General features: G+C 41.2%; 1 protein-coding gene across 14 annotated transcripts in view; it reads left to right on the top strand.

Moving 5' to 3' along the window:
- The window catches only part of LOC121554960 (CLIP-associating protein 1-A), a 110921-nt gene extending 94997 nt beyond the window's left edge, over nucleotides 1-15924 (top strand). For 4 of the 14 annotated variants that reach the window (XM_041868690.2, XM_041868687.2, XM_041868688.2 and 1 more), the window contains 14 exons: nucleotides 62-125; nucleotides 424-587; nucleotides 1723-1801; nucleotides 2042-2185; nucleotides 5129-5275; nucleotides 5487-5593; nucleotides 6562-6700; nucleotides 7217-7466; nucleotides 7760-7819; nucleotides 7999-8189; nucleotides 8476-8604; nucleotides 8808-9014; nucleotides 11121-11237; nucleotides 12776-15924. In XM_041868690.2, the coding sequence (XP_041724624.2) occupies nucleotides 62-125; nucleotides 424-587; nucleotides 1723-1801; nucleotides 2042-2185; nucleotides 5129-5275; nucleotides 5487-5593; nucleotides 6562-6700; nucleotides 7217-7466; nucleotides 7760-7819; nucleotides 7999-8189; nucleotides 8476-8604; nucleotides 8808-9014; nucleotides 11121-11237; nucleotides 12776-12862 (1885 nt within the window). In that variant the 3' untranslated portion in view covers nucleotides 12863-15924. Of the gene's footprint in view, nucleotides 1-61; nucleotides 126-297; nucleotides 301-423; nucleotides 588-1722; nucleotides 1802-2041; nucleotides 2186-4063; nucleotides 4169-5128; nucleotides 5276-5486; nucleotides 5594-6005; nucleotides 6135-6561; nucleotides 6701-7216; nucleotides 7467-7759; nucleotides 7820-7998; nucleotides 8190-8475; nucleotides 8605-8807; nucleotides 9015-11120; nucleotides 11238-12775 lie in introns of all 14 variants that reach the window. The other 10 variants (XM_041868680.2, XM_045212092.1, XM_041868683.2 and 7 more) reach the window with 4 other exon arrangements.
- The last annotated feature ends 1444 nt before the right edge of the window (nucleotides 15925-17368 follow it).

Here is a 17368-nt window from a genome sequence, read left to right as displayed (position 1 = left end):
TTAGTGATGTCTGCCTGTGTTTACTAATGTCTGCCGGTGGATGCTGCTTTGTGTGTTGCAGCCGAGTGGAGCTGAAGAGACTATGTGAGATCTTCAGCAGGATGTTTGCAGATCCACACAGCAAGGTAGGTGACAGGATGTTCACCTGTGTTTGAAAGTTTCATATCAATACATTGATAAACTCACTCATAACTTTTACTTTTGACATTCAAAAACCCATTGCTTTGCAGTGATTTGTCTGAAAACTAATTGAGTGTTTTGTTGCATGGTCTGCTTTGGTGTGGATGTTAACAACAGAGAGTAAGTGTGTGTTTTTATTCTTTAAATATTATAGTGTACAGACACCTATTGCCTGTGTTGTTACTTTTATAAAGGGGCTATGTTGTCAGGTGTTGATGGTAGCGTTTTGTGTGTGTCCCTCAGGTGTTTAGTATGTTTCTGGAGACTCTGTTGGACTTTATCTTGGTGCACAAAGAAGACCTGCAGGACTGGCTGTTTGTCCTGCTCACCCAGCTACTGAAGAAGATGGGAGCTGACCTGCTGGGGTCTGTCCAGGCCAAGGTCCAGAAGGCTCTGGACATCACCAGGTATTGACCTCTAAATCCCCCCTCCGATAACATCTCTAACCATTTTCATACTATGCCGACCCAAACCAAACTGTGCTTGCTTGGATATTTTATTTTTACACTATTTTTCAGCACTGTTCCAGCACCTGGGGGATTCTCATGAAACCAGTTTTAAAATGTCTATAGCAAAATTAGTTACAAAACCATTATCAACTATCATTCTGAGGACTAAGATGTCTCGTTTTTGGGAAAGTGTCTCATTTTAAATACATTTTACATTTTAGCCTGAATTTTGTACATTTTCACACCAAATTCAGATTCTCGGGTCATTTTATTAACAACATTATTTAGAAAAACTTATTTGAATAAAACACAAAATACTGTATGTTGCTGTAGTTTGTCATAAATCATAAAAATTGTATATTTACATTCAACTATAATATTTATTACGTACAAACACAGTGTCTGATGTGGACATGTCTCATTACCGTAAAACATTTTCAAGTTCCTGTAAAAACTCCAAGAATTGTTTTAATAAAGTTTTATTCACCCATGATGCATCATCTAGAGGAGTAGTCCTTAGTTAAATGTATTCTCTTATATGCCTTCAGAATGAGGTTCTTATTCTCAAACACCTCTTTTAACCCATTTGGCCTTCTCATTACGGAAACGGCTAAAGAGTTTAAATTGAGAAAGTCTTATTATTATTATATTTGTATAATTTATTTAAAAAAAAAAAAAAAAAACTGTGTTATGTTTAACTCAGGACTTTTCATTAGGTGAGCAATGTATCAAATATTATAAATATTGATTTGTTTATTACTTTTTTGGACATCGAAAACTGTTACGTAATGACCATTTTGTGAAAATGTTGGTAAAATGCATAATATCTGATCAAGAAACATAATAATTATGAAATAGATAAGTACAGATCCTAATTTTAGTGATTCAAGAGGACATTTTCAAAAAATGACACTTGAGAATTGTTTGTTTTTTTGGACAGTTTCATGAGAATTACCCAACTATGGTGGATGTATAATCAGGCCACCTCAGTAGAGTTTGATTTGACCCTGCTCGGTGTGTGAAACACCTTTTGAGAGTTATGTAGCTCATTTCATACACTAACTGTTACTGTTTTCTGTTTTGTTCTCCTTAGGGAGTCTTTTCCGTTTGATCAGCAGTTCAACATCCTGATGAGGTTCATTGTTGACCAGACACAGACACCCAACCTCAAGGTACAGTATGCAGAGAATGTCACCTAGCTAGATGATTCTCTGTTTGTTTTAGGGATTGGTTTTGTGTCTAAGAGTTTATGATTTCAAATACCAGTAGACACAGTACAATGGTGATATTGTCAAACATTTTAAAAGTAAACTTGCTAAATGCCTGTGTGAATCATATAGCATAGCACACTGTGTGAATCATGAAGCTAAACCATGTGTGAATCATGAAGCTAAACCATGTGTATCACGCAGGTGAAGGTGGCCATCCTGAAGTACATAGAGTCACTGGCAAAACAGATGGATCCTACAGACTTTGTCAACTCCAGTGAAACCCGACTGGCTGTATCTCGCATCATTACCTGGACCACAGAGCCCAAGAGCTCCGACGTCAGGAAGGTACAGTGCCTATAGAAAGTTTATACCCTCTTGAACTTTTTTCACATTTTACAAAGTGGGATTGAACTAGATTGAATTGTAATTTTTGTCATTGATCTACACAAAATACTCCATAATGTCAAAGTTAAAAGAAAATTCGACACATTTTTACAAATTAATTCTAATTAAATAACTAAAATATAGTTGTTGCATAAGTATTCACCCACTTCGTTTAGGCAAGCCTAAATTAGTTCAGAAGTAAAATTTTGCTTAACAAATCACATGCTAAGTTATATGGACTCACTCTGTGTGAAATAATAGGGGTTGACAAGATTTTTGAATGACTACCCCTTCCTCTGTCCCCCATACATACAACATCTGTAAGGTCCCTCAGTCAAGGATTTGAGTGAAAATATTCCAAAATATGTTAATGTATGAAACAATGCAGTAAAGTAATACACTTTTTGGTCTAAATGCAAAGCCTTATGTTTGTGGCAAATCCAACACATCACAGAGTAACTGCCTCCTTATTTTCAAGCATGGTGGTGGCTGCATCATGGTATGGGTATGCTTGACATTGGCAAAGACTAGGGAGTTTTTTTAGGATAAAAAGAAATGGAATAGAGCTAGGCACAGGCAAAATCCTAGAGAAAAACCTGGTTCAGTCTGCTTTACACCAAACACTGGGAGAGGAATACACCAGACACTGGGAGACGAATTCATCTTTCAGCAGGTCAATAACCTAAAACACAAAACCAAATTTACACTGGAGTTGCTTACCAAGAAGACAGTGAATGTTCCTGAGTTACAGTTTTGACATAAATCTGCTTGGAAATCTATGGCAAGACTTGAAAATGGCTGTCTAGCCATGATCCCCAACAACTTGGCAGAGCTTGAAGAATTTTGAAAAGAATAATAGGCAAATATTGCACAATACAGGTGTGCAAAGCTCTTATGAGACTTTCCCAAGAAGACTAACAGCTGTAATCGCTGCCAAAGGTGTTTCTAACATGTATTGACTTAGTGTTTTATTTGTCATTAATCCAAAAATATATATATATACGTTTTCACTTTGACATTACAGAGTATTTTGTGTAGATTGTTGACAGAAAATTGAAATTAAATCCAAAGGGGGTGTAGACGTTCTACAGGCACTGTATGTCTCAGTGGGAAGTAGGAACTACTAGTTATGGCGTAGTCCCTAGGGTCTGCTCAATAAGTACCATCTGAATAACATGCTTTCTAGGCAGAAAGCAATGATTATACTGCAATGCTAATAGTACAGGAGCTAGATTACTTCCTGAACTGAATTCAGCATTACTTTTTTTGAGGGGATTGATTCGCTTTGATTAAGTCATTTGTTGTTAAATCTTAGCAAAACTCAGAAACCATCTTTTAGAGGAAATGCATTCAATAGTTTTAAAATGTTATCCATATTAAGATCTAGTTATGTAGCTATCGATCCACTGGGTTTTACGTAATTTGAATTACTACAGATTTTATGTTGGCAATGAAGCCATGTGCCACCAGAAATGACCTTGTGATAAGACTCTGCTATCTCCCTGTTCTGTGGCAGGACATGTGTTCACTCTTGGGTTGTTTGTTTTTCTACCACTGCTAGTTCCAAATTAAGTCCTCAACTAGTTTTTAACACAGGATGTACCTTACGCTGTAGGGTATTAAAAACAGGTAGACTAAAAATAATCTTTAAAGGAATAAAACATCCTGCTTTTTATTGTTTTATAATAGAAACAAACTTTATATACCTGACCTGCATCCCACAGGAGGACTCTGCTAACAGCTATAACCATGTCTAGGTTTATAGTAGTGTACTACTATAAACATCTGCTTTCCTTTGTACAATACCCATAATTCTACCCCCCTGCCACTGTGCCCCAGACCCTTCATAACTGGGTGGTGGAGGAGCTATCAGGCAGGTCCACTACTGCAGCCTTACTGTCCCAGCAGGCCGGGGAGGGGCAACTGGAAGAATGGTGTAAGCAGGTAGTGCCTCATCAACCAATCACTGTCCACTGCCAAGCACGCCCTGCCCGCCGAGCTGCACCGACGCCTAGCTGCCTCAGAGTGTGAAATTATCTCAAGTGTGGCCTTGCCTTTTTTACCTCACCTTCACGCTCTAGCACTTTCTGCTGCTTGCTCTAACCTACAGTAGCTATGCCTTGTGAATTTGATTCTGGATAAATGGGCAGGTTTGAAAGTAAAACAGCTGTTGTTGGCCAACAGAACACTACTACAACACTACACAGAATTTATGTCATTAGGTCTCAGGAGTATGTGAATGGATTGTTACTTTGTTTGTTCGAAGTTCTACCGACCGATGTCATCACTGAATAACGATGTGTGAACTTTCCCCTGTTCTGTTCTGTTTTGAACCACATTAACAGCCTCTACATATGCATGCTGACATGGTCATTTCTAGTAGAAAGAATGACTTTCATTATTTAAGATTGTATTGTATTTATTAAGGAAATGTCTCAGTCCTTGTTATAAGCAATGTCTGACCTTCTAGAAATGGGTACTTCTGAATTTAATATTTTGTTTTTAAAGCATGATGTCACTCACCACAAACTTATAATTGACTATATTACAGCAGAAGTTGCAAAAACGTGTTTGATAATGTGATCAACTGTGATTTGAGAGTTTTGGACTGTTTCTCTGTACTATTTTATTCAGTATAACACTAATAGACACAGCAGTTTCACTGTGTACATCCAAGTCTCTCCACTGGTATGGTTAGCTGACATATTCCTTTTAGCACCTAGAGGAGCAAAGGGCTTCCCTGTAAGAATAAATACATCCACTATTGACTATATGTCCCTGTTCCCCCTCTCTGCCCCCCAGGCAGCCCATAACCCACTATTGACTATGTCCCTGTTCCCCCTCTCTGTCCCCCAGGCAGCCCATAACCCACTATTGACTACTGTATGTCCCACTGCCCCCCAGGCGGCCCAGGTTGTGCTGATCTCTCTGTTTGAGCTGAACACCCCAGAGTTCACCATGCTGCTGGGAGCCCTGCCCAAGACCTTCCAGGACGGGGCCACCAAGCTGCTCCAGAATCACCTGAAGAACTCCAGCAACACCAGCAGCGTGGTAAATGAATACAACCGGGGATAAAAGGGAGGGGGATCTGTTTACGCTAGCAGCCTTATCAATTTGGTGAGGTGATTAGTAATATTTTATTTTTGGTGTAGACTAGTTCATTCACTAGTATGTGATCCAATGGTTTCATTCCATTTGGTCATGATCTTCGATAAAAGTATGTTTTCTAATTTATAAACCTGTTTGTCTCTTTCTTTCTCAGAGTTCTCCCAGCAACGCTATTGGGCGGACCACAAGCCGCCACACCCCTAGCCGGACCAGCCCCCTCACTTCCCCGACCAACTGCTCCCATGGGGGGCTATCTCCCAGGTACGTACCTCCTCTCTCTGACCTCCATCTACAGGTGCCATTTTGTCTCCTAATGCATGGCTAAACCACAGACCGCTGCTTGACTGACTGAAGGCTTGTTCTCCTTCACCATTCATTCTAATACTCTACTCGTATTGATGCATGCCAACCTCTGATCTCTAACCTCAACTCAGACTATAGTTTATTTTTCTCTTTTCTCCTCACTCTCTCTGCTGCTCTTCTCTTCTCTTCTCTTCTCTTCTCTTCTCTTCTCTTCTCTTCTCTTCTCTTCTCTTCTCTTCTCTTCTCTTCTCTTCTCTTCTCTTCTCTTCTCTTCTGTGTGTGTGGTCCCTTGTGGTGTTGCTCCCCCCCTGCCCCGTTCTCTCCTCCTCCGTCCGTCCGTCCTTTCCTCGTGGCCGTGCTGTGGCCACAGTCGGTTGTGGGGTGGGTGTTGGAGTGGCGATGGGCTATCTAAGCACCCCCCTCCCCCTCATCCTCCTCCGCCTCACTCCACCCCCGCAGGCCCCGCCCTCAGGGTCCTCCGCAGAGCGTACTCTCCCAGGTAACACACCTATGGGCGGGGCCTCAGTTCCCCAGGAGGGGCAGGACAGGAAGTGACACGTCGTCCTTCTGTTGTCCTCCCAATATTTCCTCGACCAATAAGGATTGGGAATCTTTTCAGAACATTTTCCAGTCTCTTTTTGCGCTATGTTCTCAGGGGCTGTATCCCATAAAAGTGACAAATTGGGTATTGAGAACACCATCATCTATGGTCAGAGCCGTGCCCAAAATACATCTTTACCTATCTGTGTGAAGATCATCTACTTAGCTTGCAGAAGCAATAAATATAACCCCTTGCATGGTGTCAGACTGAAACGGTAAGTGTCCTTGTAAGTGTATTCATCTGTGTGTGTGGCTTTGCTGTTTGTGTGTCTGCTGTCCTGAGGGACACTGTATAGAAAGCCTCTCTTCCTGTCCTGTCTCCTCAGTATGTTGGAGTATGACACAGAGAACATGAACTCTGATGAGATCTACAGCTCCCTGCGAGGGGTCACAGAGGCCATCCAGAGCTTCAGCTACCGCAGCCAGGAGGACCTCAACGAGCTGAGAGGGAAGAGGGACGATGCTGTGAGTCCCAACCTCTACATTGGAAGCGTCCTCTCTCCTCGCTGCTTCTCAAAATCCATAGGAGGATACATCCAAAGTCCCACCCCTTATCCTCTAATGTATTTTGAGAAAGAGGCAAAGAGAGAGGACAAACAAATTGGGAAAGAGCCCAGGGCCCGTATCCACAAAGCATCTGAGTAGAAGTGCTGATCTAGGATCTGTCCATATAATCTTATTCATTATGATCTACAAGGCAAAACTGATCCTAGATAAGCACTCGTACTCTGAGATGCTTTGTGGATACGGGACCTGGACTTTGTTGTGTCCTGTATACCTCCCTGGTTCACAGGAGGTTGGTGCCACCTTAATTGGGGAGGACAGGCTCGTCGTAATGGCTGGAGTGGAATGGTATCAAATTCCATTTGCGCCGTTCCAGCCATTTATTATGAGCCATCCTCCCCTCAGCAGTCTCCACTGCCCTGGTTGTCATAGCCATTTCCACATCTGAGACTAACTGTGTTCTCTCTCTCTTCCCAGGCGGGACGGGAAGGTGTTGCGCCCTCCCCAGGCTCTGATGCCCGTCTGGGGTTGGATGTGGTGGAGGGTGGGCGGACGGCCCTAGATAACAAGACCTCCCTTCTCAACACCCCGTCTCCCCGCTCCTTCTCTGGGCCGCGAGCCAGAGATTTTGCCCCCTACGGATACGGAGACACCATCACCTCATCCTACGACAAGAGTGCCCTGAAGGAGGCCGTGTTTGATGACGACGTGGAGCAGTTTAGAGACTGTGAGTCACCTTTGACCTCTGCTTCAACCTTGACCCTGTGACTCCACCTCCATGTTGACCACCTCTGATACATCATGTGATGTCATGACATGATGGTGTGACTTCTTCAGGTTTGGGCAACACAAAGAAAGAATAGATTTGGTCCATTCTAGTGTTACATGTTGGCTGAAACCAGAGTGATGGAATTGGGAATAGGATAGCCCTTTATCTGCAGTGAAAAGTGAGTCTGCTGGCTATAGTCAGTGAGTCTGATTGTTTCCTCCCTCCTTTCCCCCTTCTTCCCTCCTCTACAGGCCGTCGGCAGGATGGCAGTGGGGAAAACAAGATGGTGCTGCCTAAGGGATTTGCTCCTGGTAGAGACCCACAACTCGATGACTGTTGTTTTTGTTTTCTAAAGTTTTTCAATGGTGTTTCCATTTCCCTGTCACTTTTCTGTTGTTGTTGGTACATGGGGATACTAGCTAGCTAGTTAGGGCTGAGAGTTACATGATCCGTACCACTCACCCAGTCTTTTCCTCTATCCTCTCCTCAGGTTCCCAGGACCACTCGGACCTGGTTGCAGACCTGCTGAAGGAACTGTCTAATCACAATGAACGCGTGGAGGAGCGTAAGGGGGCGTTGGTGGAGCTCCTGAAGATCACCCGGGAGGACAGCCCGGCCGTGTGGGACGAACACTTCAAGACCATCCTCCTCCTGCTCCTGGAGACACTGGGGGATAAAGACGTAGGGATCCTTTACTTTACTAGTTTTGACATGACAGACAGACTGCAGCTAGTTGGAAGGTTTTACTTGCAATGATGGTGATTATTATCGTGACAATAATAATAATAATAATAATAAGACTGCATACCCAACTACCACATTGATTCTTTGTTTAGCTGCAAACTTAAAACTCTCTAAGGCTGAAAGATATGGGGTTTGGTGAGGGTGTGTGGTGCATGTCTGTGAGCAAGAAGGCATGTATGTTTTGTAGTGGTTTGTAATGGCAGCTCGTTTCCCCCCCATGTAGCACACAATCCGTGCCCTGGCACTGAGGGTACTGAAGGAGATACTGCGGAACCAGCCGGCCCGCTTCAAGAACTACGCTGAACTCACCATCATGAAGACCCTGGAGGCACACAAAGACTCCCACAAGGAGGTGCAACTCCTTATATTTATATTCCCTGGTGTCCCCCAAGGCTCGGTACTAGGTCCTCTCCAGTTCTGTCCTGTTCTCTCTGTATACGAAGTCCATTCTTGCTTCTGTCATATCTTCCACATAGTCTCTCTTATCACTGCTACACCCAGAGCAGTTCTCTGTCATCAAACCCATGATATATCACCTCCACTTTCCCCCTGTAGGTGGTAAGAGCAGCGGAGGAGTCTGCCTCCACCCTGGCCGGCTCCATCCACCCAGAGCAGTGTATCAAGGTGCTGTGTCCCATCGTCCAGACGGCTGACTACCCCATCAACCTGGCTGCCATCAAGATGCAGACCAAAGTGATAGAACGCATCACCAAGGAGTCCCTGCACCAGCTGCTGCCTGACATCATACCAGGACTACTGCAGGTGAGAATCTGGTCCTGTTTCGCATTATGTGAGTGTTTGGTAAGAGTGTGGTGCTACGCTGGTTACAGGAACCCACTGGGCACAAACTAGTTGAATCAAAGTTGTTTCCACGACATTTCATATATATTTTTTAATGTGATGAAGTTTAATCAAACATTGGATTTGCAAAAGTAATCAACGTACAAGAATTTCAGGATTTTTTTGTATTTCTTTCACCAAACTTTTAACCTAAATCCAATGACATGGTTACAGTTTTTTGTTTATTTCTATTTGAATTCACTTCAGTTGGCAACTCAAATGTAAATCCAAACTAGATAAATGAAGACATCTGTGCCTAGTAGGAAGGTTGTGGGTTCAATTTCTACATGGATTACTTACATATTCATACGGAATGTATAATGGTTATAGACTATGGGGATATTGTCTATTTGTATGCAGCTGCCACTGTATTGAAGCCATTAGACACAGTTTATCATAGCACACTACGCATTATTATGGACGATAGGTTCAGTACACATCACTGCATAGGTTCAGTACACATCACTGCATAGGTTCAGTACACACCACTGCATATGTTCAGTACACACCACTGCATAGGTTCAGTACACACCACTGCATAGGTTCAGTACACACCACTGCATAGGTTCAGTACACATCACTGCATAGGTTCAGTACACATCACTGCATAGGTTCAGTACACATCACTGCATAGGTTCAGTACACACCACTGCATAGGTTCAGTACACATCACTGCATAGGTTCAGTACACACCACTGCATAGGTTCAGTACACACCACTGCATAGGTTCAGTACACACCACTGCATAGGTTCAGTACACATCACTGCATAGGTTCAGTACACACCACTGCATAGGTTCAGTACACACCACTGCATAGGTTCAGTACACATCACTGCATTCTGTATCAGAAAGTAGGCTGGCCCTCTTTGAAGTCTCGTAGAGCGATTCTTTGCACTATTTTTGTTTATGAAGCCCTCCTGCATAAACCTCCGCCGTAACTTACTTCACTGGTAACTTACAGACGTATGAGATACCAGACCCAGTCTCAGGGATGGCTAGTTAGGTAAATCTGCTTTTAGTTTTTTTTGTTGCACCTTACTTGTGGAATGCTCTCTAAAGTTGGATGAATTGGTGACTCTAGGGCAATTCAAAAGGCTGATTCAGAATGTGTTTGTTTTCTATGCTGTGATGTGCTTTTCGTCTATTGGTGTTTTTGTTTTATATATTGTTGATGTATATATTGATGTGCATGTTGATGTGTATAGTGATGATATTAATGTGTAATATGATGTTATTGATGTGCATTGATATGTATAGTGATGTGTATAGTTTATATTGATGTGTATAGTGATGATATTGATGTGTATAGTGATGTTGATAGTGACGTGTATAGTGATGTTATTGATGAGCATTGATCTGTATACAGGGCTCATCTGTGAAAGAGACCTTGGTCTCAGCATGACTCTCTGTTAAAATAAAGGTTAAATAAAAAAACATGTAATTTGCATAAGTTGCTTTTGATAGGAGTGCTTAGTGGCATTTATTATGTTATTATATAGATTGCAGGACTAGTGAAGGGGCCATTGCGGGGGGGGGGAAATGGAAACATCCTTGTTAGTATCTGCACCATATTGGTTCATATTTGGACAGTGGGAACTGTTTGTTTGCCTTATTTGTTCCTGGAAATGTTTCTCTAGGTGTGGAGTTGTGAATGGAGTGGTGAACAGATGGCTAATGTCTCAATCATATTACGACTGCACAGTAAACTAAGTGTTTCTCTGTAGGTGTGGAGTTGTGTTACCAAACATCCTTGGTAGTTTCTAGGCCTACACCGTGTTTGTTAATGTTCATATTTTGACAGTGAGAACTGTTTGCCTTATTTTTTACCTGGAAATGTTTGCCTGTACTCTGCCCCTGAACACACCTCTGCCACTCCTCCCACGTTCCCAATGACCTGTTGTTCTATGTGTGCGCGTTCGCGAGTGTGTTCGCTGCTAGCTGATTCAGTGTGTGTGTGTGCTTGTTTCTCCGTGTGTGTTTCTCCTGCTGGCAGCCAGTCCAGTGATAGTCTGTATGTCTGTTCCCAGGGTTATGACAACACAGAGAGTAGTGTTCGCAAGGCCAGCGTGTTCTGTCTGGTGGCCATCTACTCCGTGATTGGAGAAGAGCTCAAACCACACCTGCAGCTACTCACGGGCAGCAAGGTACTCTACCCACAACTGTCATGTGCTCGCTCTGCATCTCAAAGTCCTCAAACACACACACACAATACACCACACACACACACACACACACACACACACACCTGTCCCCCAAACACAACCCCCTAATCGGTTTTCCATGTTTTTATTTAGCCTCTGGTTTTGACTGGTTTGGTCTGTGGTGTGTGGTTGAGATGTACAGTAAGGGTCATTTTTGCCCTACTTTCCCTCGGCGGCCTGTGTGGCCATGCATAAGGGGGCACTGGAGTCCATCAGGGAAATATTCATTAGGGCACACTGTAGCAAAACGTTGTGCAACAGAAAACGAAAATCTTATTGGACAAGTTCAGGTAGTACTTCCTCGTTTCGGCCTGTTTTCTTCCGTTTAGTTCCTATTTGACCTAGATAGTTTGTGTGTATTGATTTGTAGGCTACGTGTGCATTTTTTTTATGTCGTTCTGTCCTCGAGCTGTTCTTGTCTATTAATGTTCTGTATTATTTCATGTTTTGTGTGGACCCCAGGAAGAGTAGCTGCTGCCTTCGCAACAGCTAATGGGGATCCTAATAAAATTCCAAATACCAAATATGAACACGATCCAGGGGTGAATCCCCCCTCCCCCTATTCCTAGTTTCTGACAGGCATGCCAGGCAGTGAGAGAAAGGGAGTGAGAGTGAGTGTGCTGGCTGGATTGAGCCTGTTGCACAATGACCTTGGCTGGGTTGAGAAAGCAGCAGGGTCACGGAGCATTGGCTCTGAGGTTCATCGCTAAGGCAACAGCGTAGTTAGTTAGCATTTACACCTTATTAGAGGACTCTGGACCCTCACGACATTCTAAGCGGAGCCATGCCCAAAGCCTAATCCTAGAGCAACGGTAGTATGTAGACTATAACACACATTTCCCTTAGCAAGCACTACTCTAATCAGGCATGTCATTCCACTGGATGACGTAGCTAGCTCAGTTTAAAACAATTCTCACCAACATGAACTTACAAAATTATTACCCATTCATTAGTAGATTTCAACGTTGAAACAATGTTGTCCTCATTTCTGTGAGGAAATACGCAATTGGCACAATGAGCTAAATGTTTTGGCAAATTAACAATACTCAGGTCTCTCTGTCTGTCACGCTACGCCAGCCGTTCCCCCGTCACCTCAGTACCGCCACAGCTTTCTGTCATCTGATTGGTCTAGACCAGGGTTGGGGTAAATTCAATTTTGAGTCCTGTGTCGCTCAGTTGGTAGAGCATGGCGCTTGCAACGCCAGGGTTGTGGGTTCGATTCCCATAGGGGACCAGTACGTAAAAGTACGAAAAATGTATGCAATACTGTAAGTCGCTCTGGATAAAAGCGTCTGCTAAGTGACTCAAATGTAATGTAGATGTTAATTCAGGAAGCAAACTGAAAATCCTGATATTGGAATTTCAGTTTACTTACAAATTGGCTGAATTTAAATGGAATTGACCCCAACCCTGGTCGGGAACGGTATCATTGTAACCTTTTACGTCATGATCACAACAATGCAAAACTGTTCTTCTTGCAGATGAAGCTGCTGAACTTGTACATCAAGAGGGCTCAGACAACCAACAGCAACAGCAGCAGTTCCTCGGATGTCTCCTCACACAGCTAGCTAACGGAGCAGAGGGAGGGAAACACTGATCCATCTGCCTGTACTGTGGATCTGAATTGGGGGGAAAAGGGTTGCTTCCCAAATTGTCATCCTTTTCCCTATATAGTGCACTTTTGGGCTTTGGTTGAAAGCAGTGCACAATATAGGGAATAGGGTGCCATTTGGGACGAAGCCATAGTCGTGCCTCTTCCAGACCTCTCCATTCCTGAGCTTTTCTTCTCTCCTTCACCCCACTGGACTCCTCTGGGTGACCCTATGACCTGCTCATCGCTTCAACCACCCCTTCACTTACTTTGCTCTTTTCTTTTTCTTTCCGGGGAACTTGTACCTTCATTAGCCCCCCCCCCTTTATTGAAGTTTTTGAATGCAAAGGAGGTCTGGGTGAAGGGCGCTTTAACGCTTTTGGACTTTACTATAAGACCCTGAATGAGAGTCGAGCTGTGTCTGCTTCAACCCTCTAGTTCACTAGCAATTTTTTGTAAGGTAAAGATCGGATGTTCATTATGTTGAGCATTCAGAGTGTAGGGGGGAAAACATAACTAAGGGTTATGATATGGTCCAATAAGAATGGTACGTATGGTCCAATACCAAATAATACCCTGATATTGATTCAGCAAAAACAAAACATCCCTTCAAATGCAATTGGATGAATAAACACAGCCTGAAACGTCACAGTAGAATAGGTCCTTCACGTTTAACCAGGAAGTCCCATTGAGGTCGGAAGACCTTATTCCTAAGGAGGACCACATGACATCCGGTTTGTGATAAAGAATCATATGGCTGACCCAGTGATGATACAAAGCCCTTATAAACGGGGGGCCAGTATTAAAAATAAAATAATGTATGCACTCACTAAGTGTAAGTCACTCTGGATAAGAGCGTCTGCTAAATGACTAAAATGTAAAAATGTAATAAACAGTTTGGGAACAATGAAAACCAAATATGTCAGCAATTGAAGTAGAATGAGTGGAAATCTGATTGTTTTTCTTTATTAACTGAGGGATGACGTTATACAATCTCGTAAAAAGGAAACATTTTAATTTGAAAATGTTACGTTTGTCAATCATTATAAAGGCTAACTTAAGCCCAGGTAAGCTAACACTATCTTTTATTATTAGTATCCATTAGTTTGGGAGAAATTATGGCGCAAACATTGTCAGAGGCCAATTTGCAGCTAATAGCTTGGCTATAACATGAGAAAAAATAGAAGTACTGTATTAAATAAATGGTGACCTTCATTTTTTCAACACAAAATTGGCAATCTAAAATGGAAGCTTTTCAAAAGAAGGAGAGAGGTAAAGATGCAACTGTGTCTGAAGTTAAATCTGTTTTTCCAACTCACAATCAATTATGGTTGTGGTTAACTCCATTTCGATTGTCAAATAAAAACAAATATTAAGGGAGGAAAATACACCAAAACATAACATTTCTTAACATTCCCTGAATCAATCAAGTGCAATTGTAATGGATCCCTTCCAACTCAGAATTTGAATGAGTGTTCTCAACCTACTCAATGTCCATGTTGCTAATGATGTCACTGAATGAGTGGGCCATAATCAGTCATGACAACATACAAACTTGTCAGTGAAAACACTAAACAAATCCAAAGTGTCACATTTATTTATTCCCACCCTCTTCCCACCTGTGTTGCCAGATTATGGCATTTTACCTGTTAACTATGATGCTGCTGTTTATAACGTATACATGTCTGATAATGAGTAACAACACTACACTTGTTGATAATGTGAATATTACAGGCTCAGTTTTGGAAGGAGATCAGTGGATTCATTGAGACAGACTCCTAGTCCTGGATTAAAAACTATTCTCAGTGGAGAATATCTATTAAAAGTGTGTTTTAGTCCTAGTCTTAATCTGTGTCCAGGAAACCGGCCCTACCAGGCTTATGTTAATTTTCCACAGTAATGTTTGGATCACTTGTACTGTTGAAAAACAAGATAGATGTACATACAGAAGCTCTCAGCTCTTAAAAATTTGAAACAATTACTCCATGAACTACAATAAACAGGCTTGCAAACCGATACAATAATATTCACCATGATGATGCAAATATTAGTTGTTTATAATAATACAGTATTACACCCACCTTCCCTTCACGTAACTACAGCTTTTGCAATAAAGAAAATACCATGATGAGCAAACTTAAGTATTTTGTACATAACTGTTGATCAATCACCGCTTCGCAACTGTCATGTAATGAAATAAAAAGGTTAATATCTCACTTTTTTGCACGTTAGTGAATTAGCTTGCATGTTTTTGGGCAGCACATCCACTTGGTGCTGCCTTTAATCGATGGGTCCTGTTTTGGCTGTTGAAGTGCACTTGTAACCTCATCAGTTTGGTCAGCCTTTACAACAACAGGTAGCCACCTGGCAGGAATACACTCTCAGAGCTCTGCGAGTTGACCAGAACTTTACGAAGTCTCTGACTTCCCTAGACAACTGTGTACACTGTACAGGGCCTAACCGTCTCAAGGTGCCAAGCAGACATGTACAGTACTAGTTCTCCTTTAGTACAGTACTACATATTTGGGCATGTGGCTTTTATTAAAGGTACACTGTGTGTGCGTGCCTTTTTACTATAGTAAAGTATCTGGCATCTATTCCCATCTGCTGAACAGTTGTAAAAATTACACTAATTGTTTGCTTTGTTTGTTTTTAAATGGGGCTATCATCCTTTTGTAAGTATGTTCATTTTATTTTATTGTGTGTTAGTGAGAAGCCAATCGTTTTGTTAAAGACAGAAAGTACTGTATTGGCTGATGACCCATGAAGATCTGGATCATTTTCACATTATCTGCTGGTGATGATGGTCCCTAAGAGAAGGTATTCTTAGCAATCTGTTCACTTTGCATGTTATTATTTGTTTGTTTCTCTTGTTTTGTCATTTAAGATTAATATCTCTATTTATATAATTGTTTTATTTTTGTTTTATTTTTTCATGACAACTTGTACAGAAGGGTTTTGTTAACATCCACCTGTGATAGATGATTTGCCATCAATGTACATTTGTTTGCTCTAGAAATAAACAAACATGAAAGTTGATTCACTTTGTTTATATATGTTTGTATTTGTATATTTAGGTGGTCGAATTTAGCATTGGTATGCAGTTCGATTGCTCAGTCTCCCATTCATTTACAAACAAAGTTGAGTGCTGATGTGTGCATTAGTTCTTCTGTCTAAACATTAACCCAACTGAGAATTTGATATGCTCTTTTGGTACGTAGTGAGGGATGTCAATGCTGCTTCGCTTGGCTGCCAAGGGTAGAGTAGTAGGCTGAGCCAATATAGATATACAGCACCAGTCAAAAGCTTGGACACACCTACTCATTCAAGGGTTTTTCTTTATTTTTACTTTTTTTTTTTTACATTGTAGAATAATAGTGAAGACATCAAAATTATGAAATAACACATGGAATCATGTAGTAGCCAAAAAAAGTGTTAAACAAATCAAAATATATTTTATATTTGAGATTCTTCAAATAGCCGTCCCATATAGGTTGCAAAATAGTTGTGAAGAGATTTTTGACGTACCGATCCCATGGCATAGTGTTTATGAACTGACACGCAAAACGACACCGGATTCAAAAATTAGAATCTTTCAATTTAAATTATTATATAAAATTCTTGTTACCAATAGAATGTTATTTATATGGGGGATACAATCTTCCCAGCTCTGCAGATTTTGCTGTGAAGAGACAGAATCATTAGATCATTTGTTTTGGTTCTGTCCATTTGTAGCTTGTTTTTGGACACAGGTCCAGGAATGGCTAAAGGATTGCAATATTTACCTGGAGCTAACCTTGCAGATAGCATTACTGGGTGATCTGAAAAGTCATAGTCAATCGATCAATAATATAATAATACTTTTAGCAAAAATGTTTATTTTTAATTCACAATCTGTAGAAGCAATGAGAATAGAAAGGTTTAGAACTTTTGTAAAACATCACAATACGGTTGAAATATATATGGCAAATAGAAATCCTATATGGATGGTGTTAAGAGATAGATGGGAGGTATTGAATAGAGTTGAAGGATGGGACTAATAACAAATAACAACAAATAATAACAAAGATGGCTAATAATGTAAGCATACTGTGTCCATAATAAGTATATAGGTTGTATGTTGGGAGCTTTTGGGAAAGAGCACAGTTAGAAAGATATGGCATATAGAAGCAAACCGGATGGACATCATGAAAATGATCGGAGAGGTTGAGAGTAGAAGTAGTTCAGGAGCAAAAAATAAATAAAAAAAATAAATAAATATATATATATATATATATATATATATATATATATATATATATATATATAATAGAATTATTGTAAAATTAACTGTGTCCATAAGGTGTAGATAGTAAGTATAGGCCGGAAGTAGAGGCCTGGGCATTGTTGTTCACTAATTTACTCCAAGTAGGGAAAGGATGGCGGGGTTGAAAAGTAATAAAGGGGAGTATATATATAAAAAACATGGGGGATTGGAAGTGAT

Source organism: Coregonus clupeaformis, chromosome 40, assembly GCF_020615455.1.
Source record: "Coregonus clupeaformis isolate EN_2021a chromosome 40, ASM2061545v1, whole genome shotgun sequence".
NCBI classification, from domain to species: domain Eukaryota; kingdom Metazoa; phylum Chordata; class Actinopteri; order Salmoniformes; family Salmonidae; genus Coregonus; species Coregonus clupeaformis.
The sequence above is the reverse complement of the archived record's forward strand: the minus strand, read 5'-3'. Positions and strand labels throughout refer to the sequence as shown.